This window comes from Cyrtonyx montezumae, unplaced genomic scaffold, assembly GCF_038088225.1.
Source record: "Cyrtonyx montezumae isolate F1298 unplaced genomic scaffold, pur_monq_1.0 scaffold_18, whole genome shotgun sequence".
NCBI lineage: Eukaryota > Metazoa > Chordata > Aves > Galliformes > Odontophoridae > Cyrtonyx > Cyrtonyx montezumae.
In genome coordinates this window covers 16,665,525-16,686,759 of record NW_027071914.1, presented here as the reverse complement: position 1 = coordinate 16,686,759, position 21,235 = coordinate 16,665,525, and the positions used below count along the sequence as shown (strand labels likewise).

The 21,235-nt window shown below is 54.8% G+C and overlaps 1 protein-coding gene across 3 annotated transcripts in view; it reads right to left on the bottom strand.

Annotated features, from left to right (window-relative positions):
• ARHGAP26 (Rho GTPase activating protein 26) overlaps window positions 1-21,235 on the bottom strand; it is a 90,709-nt gene that overhangs the window by 12,215 nt on the left and 57,259 nt on the right. For all 3 annotated transcript variants that reach the window (XM_065734926.1, XM_065734928.1, XM_065734927.1), the window contains exons 18-20: window positions 11,026-11,185; window positions 7,322-7,460; window positions 5,357-5,510 (exon numbers count right to left, since the gene is read on the bottom strand). In XM_065734926.1, the coding sequence (XP_065590998.1) occupies window positions 5,357-5,510; window positions 7,322-7,460; window positions 11,026-11,185 (453 nt within the window). The remainder of the gene's footprint in view (window positions 1-5,356; window positions 5,511-7,321; window positions 7,461-11,025; window positions 11,186-21,235) is intronic.

Here is a 21,235-nt window from a genome sequence, read left to right as displayed (position 1 = left end):
GTGTGACTGCAGGCAGAACTCCCAAGTTAACGCTGCTCCGCTAAAACAAACACAGACACCCTTCTGACAGACTGAACCCAAAGAAGTAAATAAGTCATGAGATACTTGGAAAATGATGTCATCTGGAATAAGCCAAGCGACAGACTGGGAATTTTAGGGCCTGTTCTCAAGTGTGAAAACCAAGAGAAGATGTGTGGTTTCTGCTTTGAAGCAGTAGAGATCCCCCTTCCCTGCACAGACCCTGCTGTGCACGGGCCTCAGCACCATCCTGCTCCTCGCTGCCCCTAGCAGAAGCACAAGTCAGCCAGACAATGTCTGCTGAGTGCGCCATTCGGGTAGCAACCATCACCACCCACTTTGTAAAGGTGTGAAAAGCGTGGCAGCGACTCAGGAGCATCTCACAGGCAGTTTCCCTGCAGCCCAATGACCCCTGCAAAGCCCCTCGGGACTGGGAGCTGCAGGAACATTTTCCCACCTGGAAACCAACACGTGGGAGTAGCTGCCATTCCAGCCCTTGTGGATAGATCTGGGGCGTGAAGATTTAGGGATGGAGACCCCAGCCCCAGGCAGAGGGCAGGACTGCTGGTTTCTGCAATTCAGCATCCCTGTACACCCAGCTAGACACACGTCAGGCTGCCCTACAGAGCACTGCCCTACAGGAGGCTGCTGGGGTGGCCCCAGGCACTGCTGGCAGCCACACTCCAGCATGAGAACAGAAAACAACAGTGAAAACAACAGTGCCCTGGCTCACAGCTCTCTGCAGTGAATAGAATAAAAGCTGCAAAGAGTTTCTGGGCATTCACAGCCTGCAAGTGCCCCCCTGCCACGCTCTCTGTGAGTCCTTCTGGGGGGTCCTTTCACAAATAAAGGAGGTTTCTTCCCACTGCCAACTTCACACGGCACCCACAAACCCAGCTTCTCTCCCTGGGAGCTGCCCTTCACACCTGGCTCAGCTCACTGGTTCCTACCCTGCTTTGATTAACGAAGCACTGTGCACTACTGACAACTCCACAAAAGTGAACACAAAACCATCAAAACGAACACCAGAGCAATTTATTTTTGCTGCAGAAATCTGCCTTCTGAGAGAGAAGAGCTGCTGAATAAGGCTGTGTCATGTTTACAGAGTTATTTTTTAGAGTGGAAAAAGTGACTTCAATTCTGCAAGGAAGCAGCAGCGTTTAAAGGTCTACCCACTGCTCATGTGTTTTTGTTTATGAGTGTTACAACTGATAATTGCTGAAGCTGTTTGCGTTTTTATTCCCAAAACTATTTGCCATTCAGTGATGGGACCCTGATTACTTGCTAGACATGGCTTTGGGGTCCCCGAGGACCCCAGAGCAGAGCATGGCCATGAGGCAGTGCCAGCCTGGGATGGAGAACGTGCACTGGGACGTCCAGTGAAAATTTATTCTGGTCCTGTAAATCAAAAGCACATGGGAATAACCTCTCTTCCTCACACTAATTGGGCTATTTTTTTCATGACCACTAGACCTTAGGTCTGCTCCTCGTTTCTTTCCATATCCATGGAGGGAAAGAAATAGCCATACTTGGTCAATAAGAAAATAAAATAGAATGCAAACAGACACTCGTGACGATGAAACCCAAGTTTCCCAAAGCTATGATTACCCTAAAGCTGGAGTCCCCAGGGCAAGGAAGGTACTGGATCACTCAGCCACCCCAGTGGGACAGCCACCTCAGGGGGACAGGCAGCATTTCATGGCCAGCCCAGCACCCATCCCGTGCTCCAGGAGGTGCCACAAAGCACTGCAGGCACCAGGGCCATAGCACAGCTTTAACCTCAGCATTTCTGTCCACGCATGGCTGTGCTCCAGCCTGGGGATGCCTTCCCACGTCCTGCAGGGCAGGTGCCTCCTTGGGATTTTAGAAAAACAAAGCTAGCCCAGAGCTGTGTGCCTGGTATTTTTGGAGACAGCCACCCACACAGCCGACGCTCCGGTCCCACCTCACAGAAAAATGTGCATTTTTGCGCCTGCTCTGTGCAGGTAAAGCCTCCTGCCCCACCTCGTGCTTCACCCCTCTCCCACCGTGGTGGTTCCTGTTCATCAGGCTCTGTGGCTTCTCCGGACCCCCGCAGGGCAACCCCAGCTCTGCCCCCACCCTCACTCCCCAGCAGCTGCAACCACCGCTTCCCACCACCCCCGGTCCCAAAGTCTGGGGTGAGCGTGGCAGCTTCCGCCCCTGCCCCCAACCAAGGGGCTCCTGTGGGGGCTCTCATGATTCCCAGTTATTTCCAAGTACCTCGGGGGCCTCGTGCTGGGCTCTGCAGCCCTCAGCACTGCGCCAGGAGGGACACCCAGCGTGGACAAGGTGCGTGAGGACAGCCTGCCCCTGCTCCCTGCCCAGCGCCCGCCTGGCATGCCTGGAGCTGCGGTGTCCCCTCGAAAGGACAGCTCCACTACCTGCTCTAAAATTAGCCCTGGGATTGAATTGCCCTGTCACCACTCAGAGAGATGCAGAGCCATGTGCTGCCTGCAGAGCTCCAGCGAGGGCACCAGGCACAGCATGGCATGGCACAGCCCACCGCTGCACCCACACCCTCCGGATGTCCCCGGAGCCCCCTGTGATGCTCAGGGCTGAGGGTAGAGCAGCTCTGCACGACCCTCCCAGGGCTGCCAGGCCCCATGAGTGCTGGCCGGGTCCCCAGGCACGCTGCCACGCAGGCGGCCCAGAAACGGGAGCTTTTGTCTCTGAGAACACTGCTCAATAACACACGGAGGGTTTTTAACTTCGGAAATCAACTATCCCTGAGAGTGCGATAGAAAAATCTAAGAAGTAACAGTTTGGAAATTTCCATGTGACTGAGAACCAGCCCAGAAGTACTGTTGGGCTGCACTTCATTTTATCAGAAGCAGTGGAACATTTTTCGCTGGCAGCGAAACATTCAAAAGGGTGGGAGGTGATAAAATGAATGCTCGGAGCTACCATTGGGAAACAGCACTGCTAAGACACAGCCAAGGACTCCAGGAAGGGAGAAGCATTCCCCTCCCATAGCACAGTGCCCGGAGAGGGCAGGCAGCAAATTCTGGGTGCTCCTCTCCCCTGCAGCCACCCTGTGCTGGTGGTGCAAAGCTCTCCTGAAGGGGAAGGCAGGAGCCCCCCAGGCATTGCTTGCACGCTCGTAGTGGTAAGAGCTCGGGCTGAGGACTTTGTGAAGCTGCGGTGCAAAAATCCCGCCGGTCTGGTTACATGGAGCAAATCACCCGGCCCCACCTCACCTCCAGAACAGTCACGCATCGAAAGAAATTGCCAGCAGAGGAGAAACTGAAACCCTTGCTACTCCCTCCAGAGTATGCTGTGAGCATCAGCCCCTCTTGCTTTTATGAACTCCAGCACCCAGCAGCAGCATCACCCAGCAGCAGCTGCAGACCCGGGCACTGAACTCACTATACATGCAAGCAGAGGCTGCTGACCCAGCCTGCAGCACCCAGCCCTGCTCAGCTGAACGCACCCGGAGCATGGCCGGGTTCCTGCAGGCAGATGGGGTCTGTGGGCAGCACGGGGTACAGACAAGGCTGGAAAAGGCACCAAGCAGGGTGTGGGCTGTTAGCCCAGCCTGCCCAGCTGAGAAGCAGCTCCTGTAGTCATCTGCAGGGACCGACCCAACAGCTCCACAGGAGCACAGCTCCATGCCACCACAGCGAGGTGCTCGTTTGGATGACTTTAATTATCACACTCTTAAATCACCGTGATCACACTCTCTACTTTGAAAACGTCCCCTATTGCAGCTGAAGGATCCATCTGTGGTAGAAACACGGGCTTTTCTGGCTGTTGTTCTGCCACGTTCTGTAAAGCTTTCTGCACACCAACGGTAAAGAAAACCAGAGACCATCTCAAAAGCAAGAGCTGCCCGTGCTGGGGTGGCAGCACGCAGCCGCAGTGACAGCTCCTGGAGGGAGCAGCCCTGCTGACTCACAGCACAGCTCCCGCCCCGAGCGCTTCTTCCATAAAAATAAATCCTGCCCTAATAAATCAGCACATTCCCATAGTAAAACTCTGATTGGTGGCTGGGAAGGAAGAGCCTTCGTCCCACAGCTGAACTATTTCCCTCCCAGTTCGTGATGGAGGACCAGGACTGAGGAACAAACCCCAGCTGCAGGGCTGGTGGCACGCAGGCTGTCCCGGCCGCTCGTTGGCATCCCTGTATTGTAATCCTTCACCTCTGAACCACAGAATTATTCAGGTTAGAAAAGACCTTCGTTCCCTCAGCCATTCCCCACAGCATGTGCACTCCAGACCTCTCATACTCCTCTGGGCACAAGTGACTTTACTCCAACAAGCCCCCCACTGAGCTCAGCAGTTACAGCTGTAACTCACATAACCAAAAACATATGAGAAGTGGACAAACCGGGGTCACTGTGTCACCACGTGGGCCAGTAGCCCACGATGGGGCAAGCAGTGGCACCAAACCCATCCACCAGCAGCAATGAGAACAGGGGACGTGCAGCCCTGGCTGGCTGGGGCAGGGGAGGTGGGAAGGAGGTGGTGGCGATGGGTGACAGCCCCACGGCCCCACACCAGGCAGGACAGCCATGGCCAGGGGCACCAGCAGCAGCACCAAGCCACTTCTGTGGGGACCCAGGAGAAAGCAGCTGAACCCAAGTGTTTGCCACGGGCTCCTGAGGCCCTGGCGGCCACAGGTCAGGGTGGGAAGGGGCCATGCTGCAGGCTGCATGGGGACATGGGGTGGGAAGGCCACCCCACACCGACCCACACGGACATGGGGAGTCAGCCTTGGCTCGAGGGAGCGTGGCTGCAAGGCTCAGAGCACATCTTCATGTGCACAGGAGAGGCTCTGTGGGAAAATGCAGCGGCCCAGCAGGGCTGCAGCAGGAAGGAAATTCCCCGTGGCAGAGCGGTCCGTGGTGCGAGGCTGTGTCAATCCAGGGGACTGCACAAACAACTCTGCGTCCCCCGGGAGCCGCTGCTAAGCTCGCTGCATTTTCCCTTGAACTTTCCAGATGAAGGAAGCAATAGCAGAAGCAGTGGCACAGATTTGGCTGGAGATCAACGATACCGACCACAGCCATAGGATTGAAGTCAGAAGAACAGTCCTTTGTGTTTGCTGGAGTTACCTCCAGATGGGCTGAGCAGTCCCAACAGCCATGTGGGGCTCTGCCTGGGAAACACCCAGAGCAGGAGGGCTGAGCTGGATGGCAGCACCAACCCACACCACCAAGCCCAGCGCTCCTGCGAGCCAGGCGTGCACGGTGCCCATTAAAAATTGAAGCATTAAATTGTATTCCCCAACAAACTGCTGGGATTCGGAGCGAGAAACAGCCCTGATTAAAGATTAAGGACAGTGAGCCTATGAAACACTAATTACCACCGTACTTACAGCGAATTTGGCCTGTTGGGTTTAATTACTTCTAGTTCGAGATCACTTGAGTTCAGGTTGGACTGGGGCACGCTGCTGGAGTTGAGGAAGCTGTTTACATTTGAAGAGATGACGGATTCCAGGCTGGAGTTGATGATGCTGTTCCTGTTTTCCTCTGGAAAACACCAAAAAAACAGGAGCTGTCAGACACTGCAGAGCAGCCATCACTCAGGAAGGGGAGCACAGTGCTGCAGCAGCTCCTGCTCATCACCTCTGCCCTAATGCAAATCAAGCAGCATCCCACCCGACCTCCGAAGACAGGCACTGTGTTCCCAGACATGTTTTCTATGTATTATGCATTAAAGTATGAGAAGTAACAGCTACTCTTTTCTCTTTTAAAGATGCAACTGCATTTGAAATGAGTAACATTTTTATCAAGAAAACATTTTTTCTCGAGGTATCATAGTGTGACAGCAGCCATTATCCATCTCTTCTGGCCAGGTCTATAATCACAGTACGGCACTGCTGAAAACACAGCGAGGAGAAGGGTGCAGGGCTTCCCCTGCTGCACAGCTCAGCTGCCCAGAGCACACAGCATTGCATCCTGAACGGGCCCCAGCAGAACTGCCAGCACCACCCAGGACCTCTGATTGCTGCTCGTTTCCCTTCACCCTGCTCTGCCAAGAGCTGTCCTCCTTGTTTCTATAACTTCAGCACTGAGGTGTGAAAATATTACACGTCCCAAACCTACCTCCCCAGCATGGGTTCCCTCCTCAGCTCTGACCACGTGGACCCTTCCCTTGGCTGTGCTTCCAGCCCACTTCTCTCAAGCAAGAAGACCTGTTGGCTGTCTGAGCTTCCTGTAGGGTAACAGTTCTTTTCTATCCCCCCAGGCTGCCCTGTTTGTCCATCCTGTTTAGTTCGGTTTAGTGACAAAGAGTGGGAGTGCAGAGGACGGAGCATGGAAGGAGGACACCCTTCTGCCTCCCAGTTCTGCTGATGTGGCATTAGAACTTCGTGACGAAAGATAATCCAGCAGAAGATGAAGCAAGGGAAGAAGAGCAGAGCGCTGAACTCTCCAAATGATGACTGGAAGACAGAGCAGCCAGCAGATGAAATAAGGGAGAAATTAACCTGTCAAAGGGCCTGCAGCCCCCAAAAGGTCGATCCAAAGCATGCCCCAATCTCTGCCCCCAGCAGCACAGGTTTCAGAGCACTGCACGGCCTGGCAGCGCCCTGCAGCCTATTCAGATGCCACATTCAGTTGTTTCCAAACATTTTCTGCCTGAGGCTAAAGTTTGAAAATAAGCTCTGTAAGCCTAACAAATCAGTGTCAATTGTCTGTGTAATCTCAGACGCAGCTACCAGCCAACATTGAATTAAAGTCCCTATCAGCCAAGAAACTGGAAGTGTTTCATCTACAGAGCACAGGAGATGAACAGCAGAACTGGAAACCATCCCTTTATTTTATTTCCTCGGTTTTAAAAGGCTGATACCACCTACAGCTTAAGCAAAGGATTCTTCACTGTGGAATTTAACTCAGCCTCAGAGCTACGGGAGCAGAACAGCAAACTCCTGCAGCACATTTCTGCTCTGTTGCATGTGGGACAGTTGTGTGCAGAGTGAGATGGGAGGGGACACGGACTCCTTCACCAACCTATCTGGAGCACCAAATTGAGACAGAAATTGAAAGTTTTAAACTACCACAGCACCTACTCCACAGAAAAATACAGCACCTCCTGGCCGGGTTTGTTGCATCTCTAAAAGGAAAAGTGCCTGTGGGCATCCAGCAAGAAATGAGAATTGACTTTGGACACCTCCCGGGCTCTGCCCCGTGGGGATGGGGCAGCGACTCTGCACCAAGCCGTGCTGCAGCTCAGCAGTGCCCCATCCCCTTACAGGATGCACCTCTCACCACCACCAGCACAGCTCTGCTCCGTGGTGGGGGACGATGGTGTGCAGGGGAGGGCGAGCGGGGGCACTTACGCTTCTCGTTGGGCTGCGCAGTGTGGAACAGAGTGAGCGGCCGCTCACTGCACGACGGAGGCTTCGACTCCGTGCTCTTCTTGCGGGACAGCAGCAGCTGTGAGTTCGATGGCAGCGTCTCTGGCACAGTGTTAAATATCTGTTAAAGGCAACGAACAGATCTCTTTAGCATCACCTGCCTGAGCACAGCGTCCTACCACCACTCCAAGGAGCAGCATCAACGGAGGTCACACATGCAATACCATAATATTTTGGGCACAAGTTCCTAAATTCCACGTTCCCTTTGTGTTTGCACTCCTCAACTCTTCGACAAATGCGCATGGTTCAAAATGTGAAAACCCCTGATAGCGTGGGCAGGCTGCTCCTTGTGAAGGACCTGCAGTGTCCACACAGGTGATGGTGGGAGGGCGCCCTGGGCAAGAACCCCAGCGGGCACCCAGGGACCCAGACACGGCAGGGCACAGAGGCAGGGTGACACCAAGCCATCTCTCCACCCCCTCGGTGGCACACAGTGCCCACACTACATGAGAACACTCACGATAGAGGAAAATCGAGAGCTAGCTCCTGTTCCAAAAGCACCAGTGCTTATTTTGAAGATCCAAAGAGGAAGGAGTCGAAAGACCCAGAGCCATGTAAGGAACGGTTCCTGCTAGGGCTGGTCTTGCAGTATCACACCCCTAGAAGGCCTTCCAGTCTCCCCAGCAGCACAGGGAGCTCTGCTCTTCTCCATTTCAACGCTTCTTCAGTTTGTTTCGCTTTTCACTTTAAGAAAAATAACTGAGACACGCTCCACACTGTGCAAACCTGTGTTATAACTCTCCCATCCCAGAGTCCAATTAACAGAGAGAGTGAGACAGTTTAATCATCGGCGTGGGGGAGGAGCAGCCAGGCTCCATAAATTACACGCTCAGCCCCCGTGCTCGCTGTGCAGCTGCAGGCTCCTGGAGCAACCTGGTGGAATTCAGCCAAACCTATGAGATGCTGTGCAAGGAGCTGCCCCCAGCCTGGGCTGGAAGCTCCAACAGGAGGTGGTGCAAAGCTTTACACCGCGAGCAATTAAAAGCACTGCCAACAGCATCGCTGCTACAAAGCTTTGCTAATTGTAGAAAATAAAGACCAGGTGCTGAGGGCTTTCACCTCACTGTTAATACAGTGACTGAGGCAGTGCTGGGGGCTGGTAATGCCCGGCAGAACCCGGCCCGGTGCTCAGCTCTCATCTGTCCCTGGGCTGAAGGGAACACCCACAGCACAGAACAGCGATCTCGTCATCCCTCAGCACTTCATACAATGGCCTTTTCCAGAGCCTTGTTGAAGTAACAGCTTTGCAAAATGAAACGAATGGACAGCCACAATTTTCCAAAAATCAAGTGCCAACTGACGCAGTATTATTTCAACACTGCTTTTGGTGAGATTTTCATTTTTTAAGTCAATTAACTGTGTTAACAATTAATTTATTGTAAGTGTTAAATAGCACTCCCCTCCCACAGAGCCTGTCGGGCTGTGCTGGAGGCCGTGGAGCACAGAGCAAGCTGTAACTCAGCACCCAGTGCAGCAGGGTTACAGCAGATGCCCGCTGCCTTCCCCGTGGCTCCAGCCCTGGAGCCCACAGCTCTCTGCTGGCAGCTGCTCGGCCCCAGCAATGCCATCACTGTGCTTTTTTTTTATTATTTTTGCTTTTTGTTGTTGTTGTTACACAGTGACAACAGCAATTTCAACGGGAGAGGCGTCCCACTTACCTGAGGGAAACAGAATGCAATACCAGACAGTCACTGATTGCCAGGAACCATTCAAATCAATTACATTTTCCCTGCGAATGCACTTAATCATAAACAGTGGCTGTGAGTCACCAGTGTAAAACAATATAAAGCAGCACAGAGGGCTCACACACTGCTAATCACCTACAGCAGCTCCTGCGGGGAAACTTCAGTGAGTTCCAATCAATTCCAATTAAGGAATACACCGAAACTAAACAGTCCTAAAGAGGGAGCGAACCAGCACCAGGACTGAATTTAAAGGAGCTCTCCCTCCCAGCAGCTGCCTCCTGCCTCCCTCCTTCTTGGGATCATTTCCTGAGAACCCTGGGGAAATGGGGATGTGGGTCCAACGGCTCTGTGCACACAGCAGCACTGTGCCATGCAGTACCCGTGCCTCTGTGCAGGCGGTGCAGTGCAAGCAGCTCCTCTCCATCCCTCACCATCAGCACCCACTGCGTGAGAGCAGCCTGGCTGCACGCACAGCACGCAGCCCCATCACTGCCTTCCCTTCTGCTGGGGCCATAAATTACTCTAAGGAAGGGTAGCCATGGAAGCACTCAGGAGCCCCGCAGCACCAGGTGTCATTTTGCTGCTGAGCAGCACCGCAGCCCACAAAGACAACCGCTGCAGAAATCCCTCATGGATCCCCCAGGTGCCATCTGATGGAGGAGGCTCAGCTCGGGCACAAGCAGCAGCCTGAGGCCCTGCTGCTGCCAGGAGCCAGGACAGGAAGGTGGCCACGGGGCTCAGCGAGGGACATCGTGGATGGACAGACAGACGGAAGGACAGACAGACGGGCGGACAGCCACCAACAGCCCCACGAGGCTGATGGCAGCACAGGGCAGGGGCTCAGCCACAGGCCCACGGCCGCTGCTCGCACGCCCCTCTGCAGCAGCCTGTGATTAAGCAATCAGTGTGACTGCACCCCACGCAGAGGAGAGAAAATAGCTCCTCCATGCTAAATGAATACCATGGTGTTTATCTGCCTGTGGAGGCAATTTCTCCAAGAACAGGCAACCCAGCCCCATCTATCCGTGTCAGACATGCAGCAGCAGCGGGTGGATGAGCTCCAGGGCTGACAGCTGCACTGCATGCACGTGGGACTCAGCCTTGCAGCTTACACGTGGAACTGCGGGGGCTAACAGTCACTGCAGAGAGCCCCGAGCAGCACACAGCACTGAGCACCACATCCTCCATCTCCCTGGCCCAGGCTGCTTTCATATCATGAGCATCCAGCAGCACTGCTTGGGGAAGTGCAGCAACACATCGCCTTCGGGCAGTGGCCTTGGAGGATGCTGTGCCTCACCACCATCCCAGGCATGCACAGGTACTCTGTGAGCAATGCTTGTGCTTGGTGTCTGCAAACAGAAGTCCCAGGTGGGAGTGGCAGGGCCACCTAGCAGCATTCCCTTCACTCCCATTGGGCACAGTACAGCCTATCCCACTTTTTAAGCCAAATGCACAAAGGAGTATTCCCTTCTCAACCAAAATCAGGCAAACCAAAGGTCAGCAGAAGACAACTGTTTGAATTTAGAACAAAACGTATTTTTCAGTGTTGCCATGTGCAGAATTACACGGCCTCCCATGGCAGCCATTTGAGATCCTTCTGTTATCACCCTGGAGGTGACCAGCATCCCAGGGGAGGGACAGGAGTTCCCCCACTGCAGCAGAGGTACTGCAGTGCCCGGCTGCACCAGCAGAGCCAGCAGCAGGTGGGAGCATCCCTGCAACAGACAGACACAACTGTGCTGTGTCGCAGCGGATCAGCACAGCAGAGGAAGTCAGTGCTTGGATAAACACAGATGGAGTCAGGAAAGCAGGATCGGAGCCGGGCTCTTCGTGGCTGCTGGCCACCGACAGCAAGGAGCGCCCTGGGGAAGTGCAGCTTGCAAAGTGACAGATCTGGTGCAGGAAACAAACTGCATTAAAAGAAGCAAGTAAAGGCATTACCTTCTCATGGTTTTCTATTAAAATTTCAATCACAATGTTCTGAAATTTGATGTCCATAATGGCAGCAACTGTTTCCTCCTGGGGTCGAAGCAGCGTTGGCCCAAATACCACACCCAGATTAGCAACAGTCATCAGGTTCTGCTTGTGGTTATCTGCAACTCTGCAAAAGAAAACCAACAGAAGTAGGTGATGGGAACAACCAGGATGGATCCCCGTCCCAGCCTGGCACCAGGCTTACGAGTCTGTTTGCTTTCCTGACGCTCCTGGAGAGCCCCCTAAAGCCTCAGCCATGTGGAAAAGTACAGCCTTAACTGCTGCGTTACTGCAGGCATCGCAGCTCAGGATTTGGCTAATCCCATCAAACCCCAACTTCCCTGGCCACTGAGGCTCATGTTGCAAACCACTCCCAGGAAAACATCTTGAATCATTAATGCTTGAAACCCTTCTGAAAACAAATTGTTGGACCTCTGACACACGCTGCTCTCCAGCTGAACGACTGACCTCATATGTTCCAAAATCCAATCCCTTCTCACCCATTTTTTTTTTGCCTTCACCACGGGTCAGCCCCGCTGGGCGAGGAAACCTCCCAGCCACGGACACACGGACACTGCAGCCGTGCTCCCAGACAGGGCACGTGGCGACACGTCACGCGGTGACACGCGAGTCACAGGAGGTGACAAGGAGGACGTGCAGCAGGAGCCCACGGTCCCATCACCACACGTCTCTGCGGTCTGATCCTGCCCTCTTCAACCAGGCAGCTCGGTGACTTCACCGTGCCGGCACAAAACCGTGCCCTACGTTTTTAGAGCAGTGCTTTTTCCCTGTGGTCTCTCTCCCGTTTTCCCTGGAGAAGTACACTCAGCACACGGCAGCACGGGACTGTCCGTGCTGTGAGATACTGCCGGGAGCTTTTACAGAACTAAGGCCGCTGTGCTCATTTGTGTGCACACTGCTTATTTCAGCACAGCGTCAACTCAAAATAAAATAAGCTTTCTATCCTTCCCCATCCAAGCCTTACTTGACTCAGCAAAGAACTCTCCATCCCTCATCCTGCACAGGGCTTCCTGGGCGGCAACAGCAGCAGCAGACCTTGGGATGCTCGGGGCTGCCCAGCTCCTGCCCCACACAGCCTAAGCCCTACACTCAGTGCAGGCAGGAGCCTGCCCCACAGCACGTCCCAGCCCCACAGAGCACGCAAGGTGGGTCACCTCCACCAGCACACTGAGAATGCCCAGGGCTTGGGTTCCAACCCAAAGGTGCAGAAATCCCTCTTGCCCATCACCTCAGTGCTGTCAGGATGCCCTGGATGTTTTCTCAGGTGTTCCCCCCTGCCTGCAGACCATGGCCCCACAGCCAGGCCCCCGAAGCCCTCTCCTCCTCCCACTCCTCCCTAACAGCCATTTACAAATGCCACTGGAATTTTCACCTTGCAGCACAGTCTGTATTTCAGATGTGCACTCGCATGCTCCTGTTTGGGTTTGGAAAGACTGAGACCGTTGTGAGCAGTACCAATAAAATAATAACCTAACGATCTTCTGCGGTTACTAAAACAATGTGCACTTATTAAAAAAACAACCAAATTGATCTAAGTCTTACAAAATTAGGTCCCTTCATTTCTCATTACCATTATCACGCAATACATCGCTCTAATAAATTGCCCTGTCATTGACTTATTACCGCCAGGCAGCCGTACCCCGTCCCGCTAATTATTACGGACTGCAGCGTTAATGGGTTCCCAGCGAGGACAGGCCCTGCTCTGCTGTGCCCTGCTGCTTTTGGCTCTGCAGAGGGCAAACGTTTTGTCACCACGCAGCTCTCGGTCCCTGCTGGAACAAACAGCGGCACCGCCGCGCTGCACCGCGGGTACTTTTCCACCGGCAGCCTTGATAATGGTTACCAAAGCTATGCTACAAAACATGATTCACCTTTCACATCCTTCGCATTCCACATCCATTATCCACGCGATGATTTACTACAAATTATACCTCTTCATCTGCCTTTGTACCAGCAAATAACGCCCTCGTTTCTAAAGATGGGGTGTTCTCATCCCAAAGCGTCCCTAATGCCGGTGCTTTTCACGGACGCCTTCTGCAGACATGGCTCGTTCTGGAGCTGCCCTCCAGAAGGTTTCCAAGTATTTGCTGCATTTTCCTTTTAACCTGCTGCCTCTTCCTGGCCCTCGGCGCACTCTGAAATCAATTGCACTGGCAGTAATTCAGCCGCGTCCCTTCTCAGGGCTGCGCCCACCCACACTCCGCAGCCTCCTGCGGCACAGCCAGGAGCCGGGAGCCCAGCACAGCCCCGGGCAGCAGCAGCTGCTCCCAGCTGAGCCCAGGCTGCCCATGGGCTGTCCTGCCCTCGCAGCACAGCATCGCAGGGCTGATGGGAGCGCTGCTGCAGCCCTGCAGCACGGCTGCCCTGCGGCCACGCAGCCACTCGCTTTGCATTCGCTCAGAAAAACAAAGGAGAAGGGGAGCAGAGCAAATCCACGTTGGATGCTAAATTAGATCGTGCCTGGGTTGCTTAGATACTGTATAATCACCGGCATGACCAAACATAATTTAATACAGAGAAATCAGTAGTCAGGTCTCAGTGCAGGGGAAGCACACGGGAACGGTAAATATTTCTTTTCTGCACAGGCTTGAAATCAGCATCAGGTAACAAACACTGCATCGAGGCATGGCGAGCTGCAGGAAACCCCAGCCCAGCACTCCTCGTTTCACAGATGGCAACAAACCCAGCCTGCTCCATAGCTTCTATCCACCTGTATGGACACCCAATTACAGGACCCACTTCCCCCTCCACTGACCCACAGAGAAGCCCCAGCAGCACCCAGCCCACACCGCAGCAGCGCCCAGTGTGCGCACACAGAACAGCAAAAAACGAAGTTCTCCTTAGGGCCGGCCTAACAAACCTCGTAGGGTAGAACACAACCCCACACCTTACTGCTACAGGTCAAAGCAGCACCAGCAAACCCGCCAGCCAACACCAAAACCTGACCAGAGGGCAGCAGCCCTACCAGAACTGCTGCGGCAGTTCGCTGCATACTGAACACGGAGATAAACTACGGAGAGCACAGAGGCACTGCTGCAGCCAGCAGCACCGGGTTGGCTCCGGGGGGGCTCTGAGGGCACCCAGGGTCCCCTCACCTCCCCCAGTCCCATCCCTGCAATTTGGGTCACACACGCTCCCGGACAGAGAGCGGGCAGCTGCTCGAGCACACAATTGGAGGTATTTATGGGATGAAACCTAATGAGTTCTGGGAAATGTTCCTGTATGCATTCAAGTCGGCCCTGCACATTATGGAGCTTAATTGGGCTGCAGTTGATGAGTGTGTAGGTGGGAGCGGGGGGAGCGGCCGGGTTCAGCCCAGCACGGTGGGGGGGGGGGTGGGCAGCAGTGGGCAGAGGGGGCAGACATTGCCCTGAGAGCAGGGAAGGGGACGGAGAGGGAGCTGGGAGGGGGCAAAGAAAGGCAGCACGGCTGGGAGAAGGGCACGGAGGATACCCAGGACTGGGGGCTGCTGTGCAGAGCCATGGCAGGATGCCCAGCACGCAGCAGGGATGCAGCGGCTGCTTAGGGGCAGCACCTCCAAGTTACTCTAAGGATATTTGCTTTGCACTCAGCAGCAGCTCTTCCAGAGCACACGTGCAGGGCACGGCCACGGGCTGTGGTGCAGCCAGGGCAGCTCCAGCTTCCAGAGGGCACAGACACAGGAAGGACACACCTGCAAACTGCACAGCCCTCCTTCACCCTGCCATGCCGACAGAGGCCTGGATACGGCCCCTGTGAGCCACACGTGGCCCAGCTCTACGAGCTGCTGGGACGGGATGCAGGCAGCAGGTCCGGAAGGAGGAAGGACTGCCAGGGAAGCACAAAACCTCCCGGCCCAGGCAAGGAGAAACACTAAAAGCAGTTGACAAAGTGCTCGGCTGCAATGCCCCGAAGCGCAGCGGTGCCCAGCGAGCAGCCCCACGGCTCTCAGGTTTCCCCGCTGCTCGCTGGGAGCCGGCCCGCTGCAACAAGGCTCCCTTCTTCTCGTGGGTGGATCTGGCCACAGCTGGAGGCTTGGGTTCGCTCCCAGGGCAATAAAAGAGCTTGTATCACACCAAGCAGATGCACAGGCCAAATGCTAACCCCGGTATCGGTAAGGCTCATCAGCGTGAATACCATGCACGCTCAGACTTGCAAGTAAAGCACGCGTGGTGCTGCAGCACAGGCTTTGCAAAGCAAAGCTCTGCTTCTTCAGGCAGCACCTCTGGCTTTGGTCGAGCACGCCCCGATCCCAACGCTTCGCTCCTTCCCTGATCCTGAGTGTGAGCGCAGCGCTCATTTAGAGCTTCAGCCCATTATGCCTAATTACATCTTTGCTCTTATGACAGTAACAGCAGTCACTCTTCCCATTAGGGACAGCCCTGCAGTGCTGGCTGTGTCTGTGCAGCAGTGCCGGTGTCCCCGTGCCCTGGCACTGCCACCTCCATGGGTACACAAGGCTGCTGTTTGGAGAAGAGCAGAAATCACCAGCACTTTCACACTGCAGCAAGAGAACCAGCACAGCCTGCTGCTACAGCACCAAAGACAATGGATAGGCTTTAGAAATATATTCAACCTGTTTCTGTACAGTTTCCATTTCGCTGTGATAACCAATTTCAAAGAACCCAGATAGCTACACAGCACCCCACAGCACCCCCACAGAGCTGCCAGCTCCCAGAGCCACATCCTGCCAGCCCCAGGCCCTGCTGGCACGAGCCCTGCTTCGAGGCAAGCCACCAAGCATCAGATGCAGAGAGAGAGGACCCCCGTGTGCTCTGGGGACACAGGACCCGAACCTGCTCGGAGACGTTGCAGCCCCTGATGTGTGCTCCTCAGAGCTCAGAGCAGAGGTTCTTCCAAAGCACGGGGCCTGCTGGGTGAAGCAACACGGAAGGGAAGCCACTAGCAAATGCAAACAGCTAATCTCTTGGCAATCTAGTTTTAGGAGGTGAAGAGTTCATCTGCAGAAGTGGAACAAAACCCTTTGCTCAACTCACACGTTATGGGAAGCCAAGTACAAGAAACACAGAGAACACCTACAGGATTATTAACTTCTTAATTCTGAGAATTTCCCATTAACAATGAAACCAGCGAGGGGCCAGCACAGCAGGAGGGGCAGCTCATGCCACCACCACAGGCACATCTCTGGTGCAGGAAGGCTCTGGTGGTGGGGAGGACCTCCCTCACCCTGAGCATAGGGCAGAGAGCATCCCGGCAGGCAGGGGACGTGTTCCCAGCACGAGGCAGCTCAGTGCACACGATGTCAGGGAGCCGGGGATGGACGTATAGCAACAGCGGAGAAACGGGTCCTGGCCATACGAAGACAGATGCAAGATCTTACGAGACAATGCCTGTGGTTGCTGGAGAGGTTTGCACATCCGCTGACCTTGCTTAAGTGCTTCCTCTTCCTCTGCATGACCCAAGCACACGAATGGTTTCTGCAGGAGGCAGGGAAAGCACAGAGGGACACTCCTCCATGGCTGTGCTGCACAGACTGCATCTGCTTGTTACTGACAGCCATGCACCCTCTCCCAGCAGCCAGCTTTGCACAGGACAAACCCATTCCCACGCTGGCACGCGGGTGAGTGCCGTGCACGGGCAGCCCTGCTCTCCTGGCCCAGCAGCCTCACGCTGTCAGGTTCAGCTCGCTCCAGGGCTGACCTTAGTGGGAGTCGAGCAGCAAATGAACGCAGACCTCAGCCTTTGGCTCTGCAGCCACATTCCATTCACGATCTGCAGCTCACGCTTGCCACATTTCCACGGCACGTCTGCTGCCTTCAGTGCCCGCGCTACACCGGGGCCAGCACCCAGCATTTCTGGAGCTCCCCCCCAACACCCACCTCGTTCAGAACACTAAACACCCAACAAACCACACCGAAGGGAACTGCATCTCCAGGAGCCTAACACAAAAACGAAGAGAACAAGGGAAACTAAGCCACTGCGGTACAAACATGCAGATCTCATTAATGCTTCAGATGCGTGTGAGCCCGGGAGCCCCGCGCCAGCACAGCCCCGCCGGAGGCACTGCGAGGGGAGCAGGGCCCTCCGCAGCCTTTGTCTTCCCATGCAGCTACAGGTGGTTCCAGTTAGCTGCTCTAATTCCATTAGCCATGCAGCACGGTCGCACTACGATTTCAGACTAATCTGCTGAGCCATCTCCCACCGCCGCCCGTCCCCAGCGCTGCAAACCCGCAGCCCCACGCAGCCCCGCAGCCTGCCTGCCCTGCACGGCCCTTTGCAGGCAGCTCCAGCACCGCCGGGGTGGGTTGGGATATCCCCCCCCAGCCCCCCAACTCAGGGACAAAATATAAACAGACAACTGGCCATACTCGCTCATCGTGTCAGGGCACTAAGGCAAAAGGGATTCTTATTGATCTTCGTGGGCTTGGCTGCAGTTAGGAAGAGGGCAATTTGAAATAGTCGCTTAAAGCTGTGTTTTCAAAGCCAGGGAAGAGGAACACAACCCATCACCCCACAGCACAAAGGAAGCAGCGGAGCACAGCTCCAGCCCCAGCCCTGCAGGGATACCCCCAACCCCACAGGGACACCCCCGACCCCACAGGGACACCCCCAACCCCACAGGGCCCCGCAGCCCCCTGGCTCCCAGTGCCTGCCCCCTCCAAATGAAAAGACTTTTTTCTGTCGTCCAGATGGAATTTCCCACGTTTCAGCCCGTGCCCGCTGCTTTGGCTCCTGTACCTCTTTCATCAGCTCCTGGCACTCTTGCCAGCTATTTATTATTTTTTTTGCTGCGACTCTTTTTTTTTTTTTTTTTTAAATCATGATCAGTCTAAATGTTCTTCCTTCCTTCCTCTGTGTGCTGGCTCACACCAGCAAGCACCGGCACAGCCGCCCAGGGAGTGCTGGAGTCACTGCCCCTGGAGTGCCCATGAGCTGTGGAGATGTGGCACTTGGGGACACACTCAGTGGGCACGGTGGGCTGGGTTGGGGATCTGAGGTCTTTTTCCAAGCTGTGACTCTACCACAGGGGGCATACGGGCAGCGTACACACCTTCACCTCGCTCATCGCAGCACGAAAATGGCAGAAAAACAGAAGCGGGGTGGTACAAGGAAAGCACGTGAGGTCCATCCCTACTGCACAGGCTGGACACAAACCTTCCAGCCCTTCCCACCAAGCGCTGCCACCCAGCGAGCGCCCGGACCCACGGATCAGCGCTTCGGTGCCATCACATCCCAGAGTTGCCCGTGCAGAAGCTGAGTGCTGGTGGGGCTGGTGGAGCATGGGCACCACTCCCAAAGCGAGGAAGAGCGGCAAGGGAGGAACGCTGCTTCGACTTTCCATGCAAGGTCAAGAGATCTCGCTCGCTGTTTTCTTTTGGCAGCCACATCAGGCCAAGAACATACAAGAGAAGCGTATCTTAAAGGCCTCAGAGGCTAGTGGAAATTTCCAGAATGTCCTGGACAAGAATGACTTACTGGAAGTAATACATAAATCAAGCAAATGAATAGTTACCAGACAGCAACATAAACAGCTGCCACGGGGATGAAATCAGACCTGCCGTGCCAAGAGGCGTCAGCCGCATCGCCTGCTGCACCTTCAGGGGAAGACAGGGAAAACAACCGCAGGAAAAGAGCAGGAAGCGGCCGAGCAGTGCTACGCTGCATCCCCGTGCTGTGCTGCACCGTGCTGTGCTGCACCGTGCATCCCAGTGCTGCACCGTGCACCCCAGCACCATGCATCCCAGCACCGTGCATCCCAGTGCTGCACTGTGCATCCCAGCACCGTGCATCTCAGTGCTGCATTGTGCATCCCAGCACCCACCCCAGCACCGTGCACCCCAGCACCGTGCATCCCAGTGCTGCACCGTGCACCCCAGCACCGTGCGAGGCCACCGCGGCCGGCTCAGCTCTGGGCAGCCACGCCAGGCCCCAGGCTGCAGTTCTGAGCCCAGCAGACTTTTTCTCCACTCCTTCACCAGCAACACTCGGGTGGGCAGAGCCCCCTCCTCCTGTTACTGCTGGATCTGCGATGGGAACCATCAGCACTGACACGCGGGAAACGCGCTGGGCGGGAGATGGCAATCAGTGCCACGTCGGTAAAACACGTAAACTACAAAACACCACCACAGCAAAAACAGAGGGAACTAGTCACTGCTGGCCGGGCCACAGCTGTGAATGATTAAAGATAATTAATTTTGCTAAACACACGTACATACATTTCCACTGCAGGCCCGGTAATTGCTTTGACCTTTTGCAAGGAGAGGCGTGTGTGCCCCGGGCAGAGGCAGCCGTGCAATGCAGAGAGCAGCAGTGCAAGGTGGGCACAGTGCAGGACGGTCACCCACACTGCAGCAAGCACGAGCTCAGGTGCCAAAAAAATGCAGAAAAATACACTCAGACGCATGTCATTGGTAAAGCAGCATTTGGAAGCAGAGCACAGATGCTCCTGGTGCATCCTTAGAAGTCTCCCGGACACATGGTTGGGTTCTTCAGCACAGATCCTCCAAGGAAAACGCCAGTACAAACTGGTCTCCATCTTTCAGGATGGATAAAACACAGCTGGGTCTATCACCAAGGTCCTGGCAGTGCGAGCACGTCCCAGGAAGGAAAATCAAAGGTTTCACCTATTCATGGGTCAAAGATTAACCTCATAATAGCAAGTTTCCCCGGACATGGTGTCAGCAGAGGAAGGAGGCAATTCACAGCACGAGGCACTGCTGGAGGAGCACTGACCAGAGGCAGCACAGAGGTGCAAAGGTGATAAGGGCCCAACTCTGCCACCTCACCAATGCTTATCCTGGCTCAGATTTCATTTGTGTAATCATTGCTATTTCTGAATGCACGAGCTGTGTGAGCAGGGCTCTCCCACCACTACGAGCAGCACCAAACAAGCAGCCTGGTTTCCCTTTTCAGAAAGCAACAGCAAACACACAAACCAAACACGCAGGAGACGCGACCCCACGCGGGACAGACCACCTCTCCTCTGTGACCAACACTGAGTGCATTCACTTTTCAGTGCAAGAGACTTCCACAGTAACACTGTGAGAAATATTTGTTAGCTCATCTGATAAAAATGCAAATCTTGATTATTCATATGTTACTTTAAAAAAAAAAAGAAAAGAGGAAGGAGATGAGGCAATTCCCCCCGAGGGCTGCAGCCGGGGCAGCGGGGCCCTGCCCGCCCTGCTCTCACACCACTGCTGCCTGTCCCCCACACCAGGCTCAACCTAGAGCACCCAACCCCCCGTGCCTTGCAGGGCACCCATCCTTCTGCCCTCTGCCTCCCTGTAACCATGTGCTGCAGATGTGAAGCTTCACCCACACCTCAGACCGCCCACAAGCCCACTGGCCCGGCTGTGTGCTCAGCCCCAGTGGGATGCCATGGGGCAGGACTGAGGCCGGTGCCAGCCCTGCTCCCCTGGTTGCAGCTGGATGCAGGGGGTCCAGGCTGCTCCACCTGCAGGACATCCTACTGCTACCCCATCCAACAGCCCCTCCCCCACCACACGCACCCCAGGAGCACCCCGAGCCCGGTGTGGGTGCGCAGCCCCAGTGCTGCTGGAACAGCACGGGCTCTTATCCCCACAGCTTCCTGCCTTTCTCCAAGATCGTTTTATTCCCATTGAACAACCACTACAAGCAGTTTCTCTTCTTAATATAGCAAGCACCACTACACTCATTGTTTGTTTGTGTTTTGTTTTAGTTCCTTCCCCACTAGAACAGCTTGAAGCCCATTGTGCTACCTGCCTTCCCATCTCCACATCTCACACTCACACACCACCAGGTTTTCCTTTAAATGAAAAGCACTTGAGCAGCTATGCAACTCCCTGCACATATTTGGCTGATGGGAGTACCTGGAACTGCCTTTCCTTTGGCTGCAGCCTGTAAATGCAGGTTTTGAAAGCGAGATCTAAGCCAGCCCTTTGGTTTTTAACAGCCATGGAACAGACACAAACACATGCCATCAGAAAGCATCTGGAGTCGTTTTTGAGCACTTTTTGAGCACTGTTCATTCTTTTTTTCCTCTGAAATAGATAACTTCGTGTTTTCCCAGATCTTCATCCGAAAGGCTCTGCCTGGTAACAGCCCCGGGGTGGCAGGTCCTGCCCAGCCCCGTGCTCACCCAGCCGGGCTTCAGGCTGCCACAAACACCTGGTGATGCTTTCACTTCCCAAGCACTAATCAAAGGTTTCCACGGTAACCAGCAGGAGCAGGA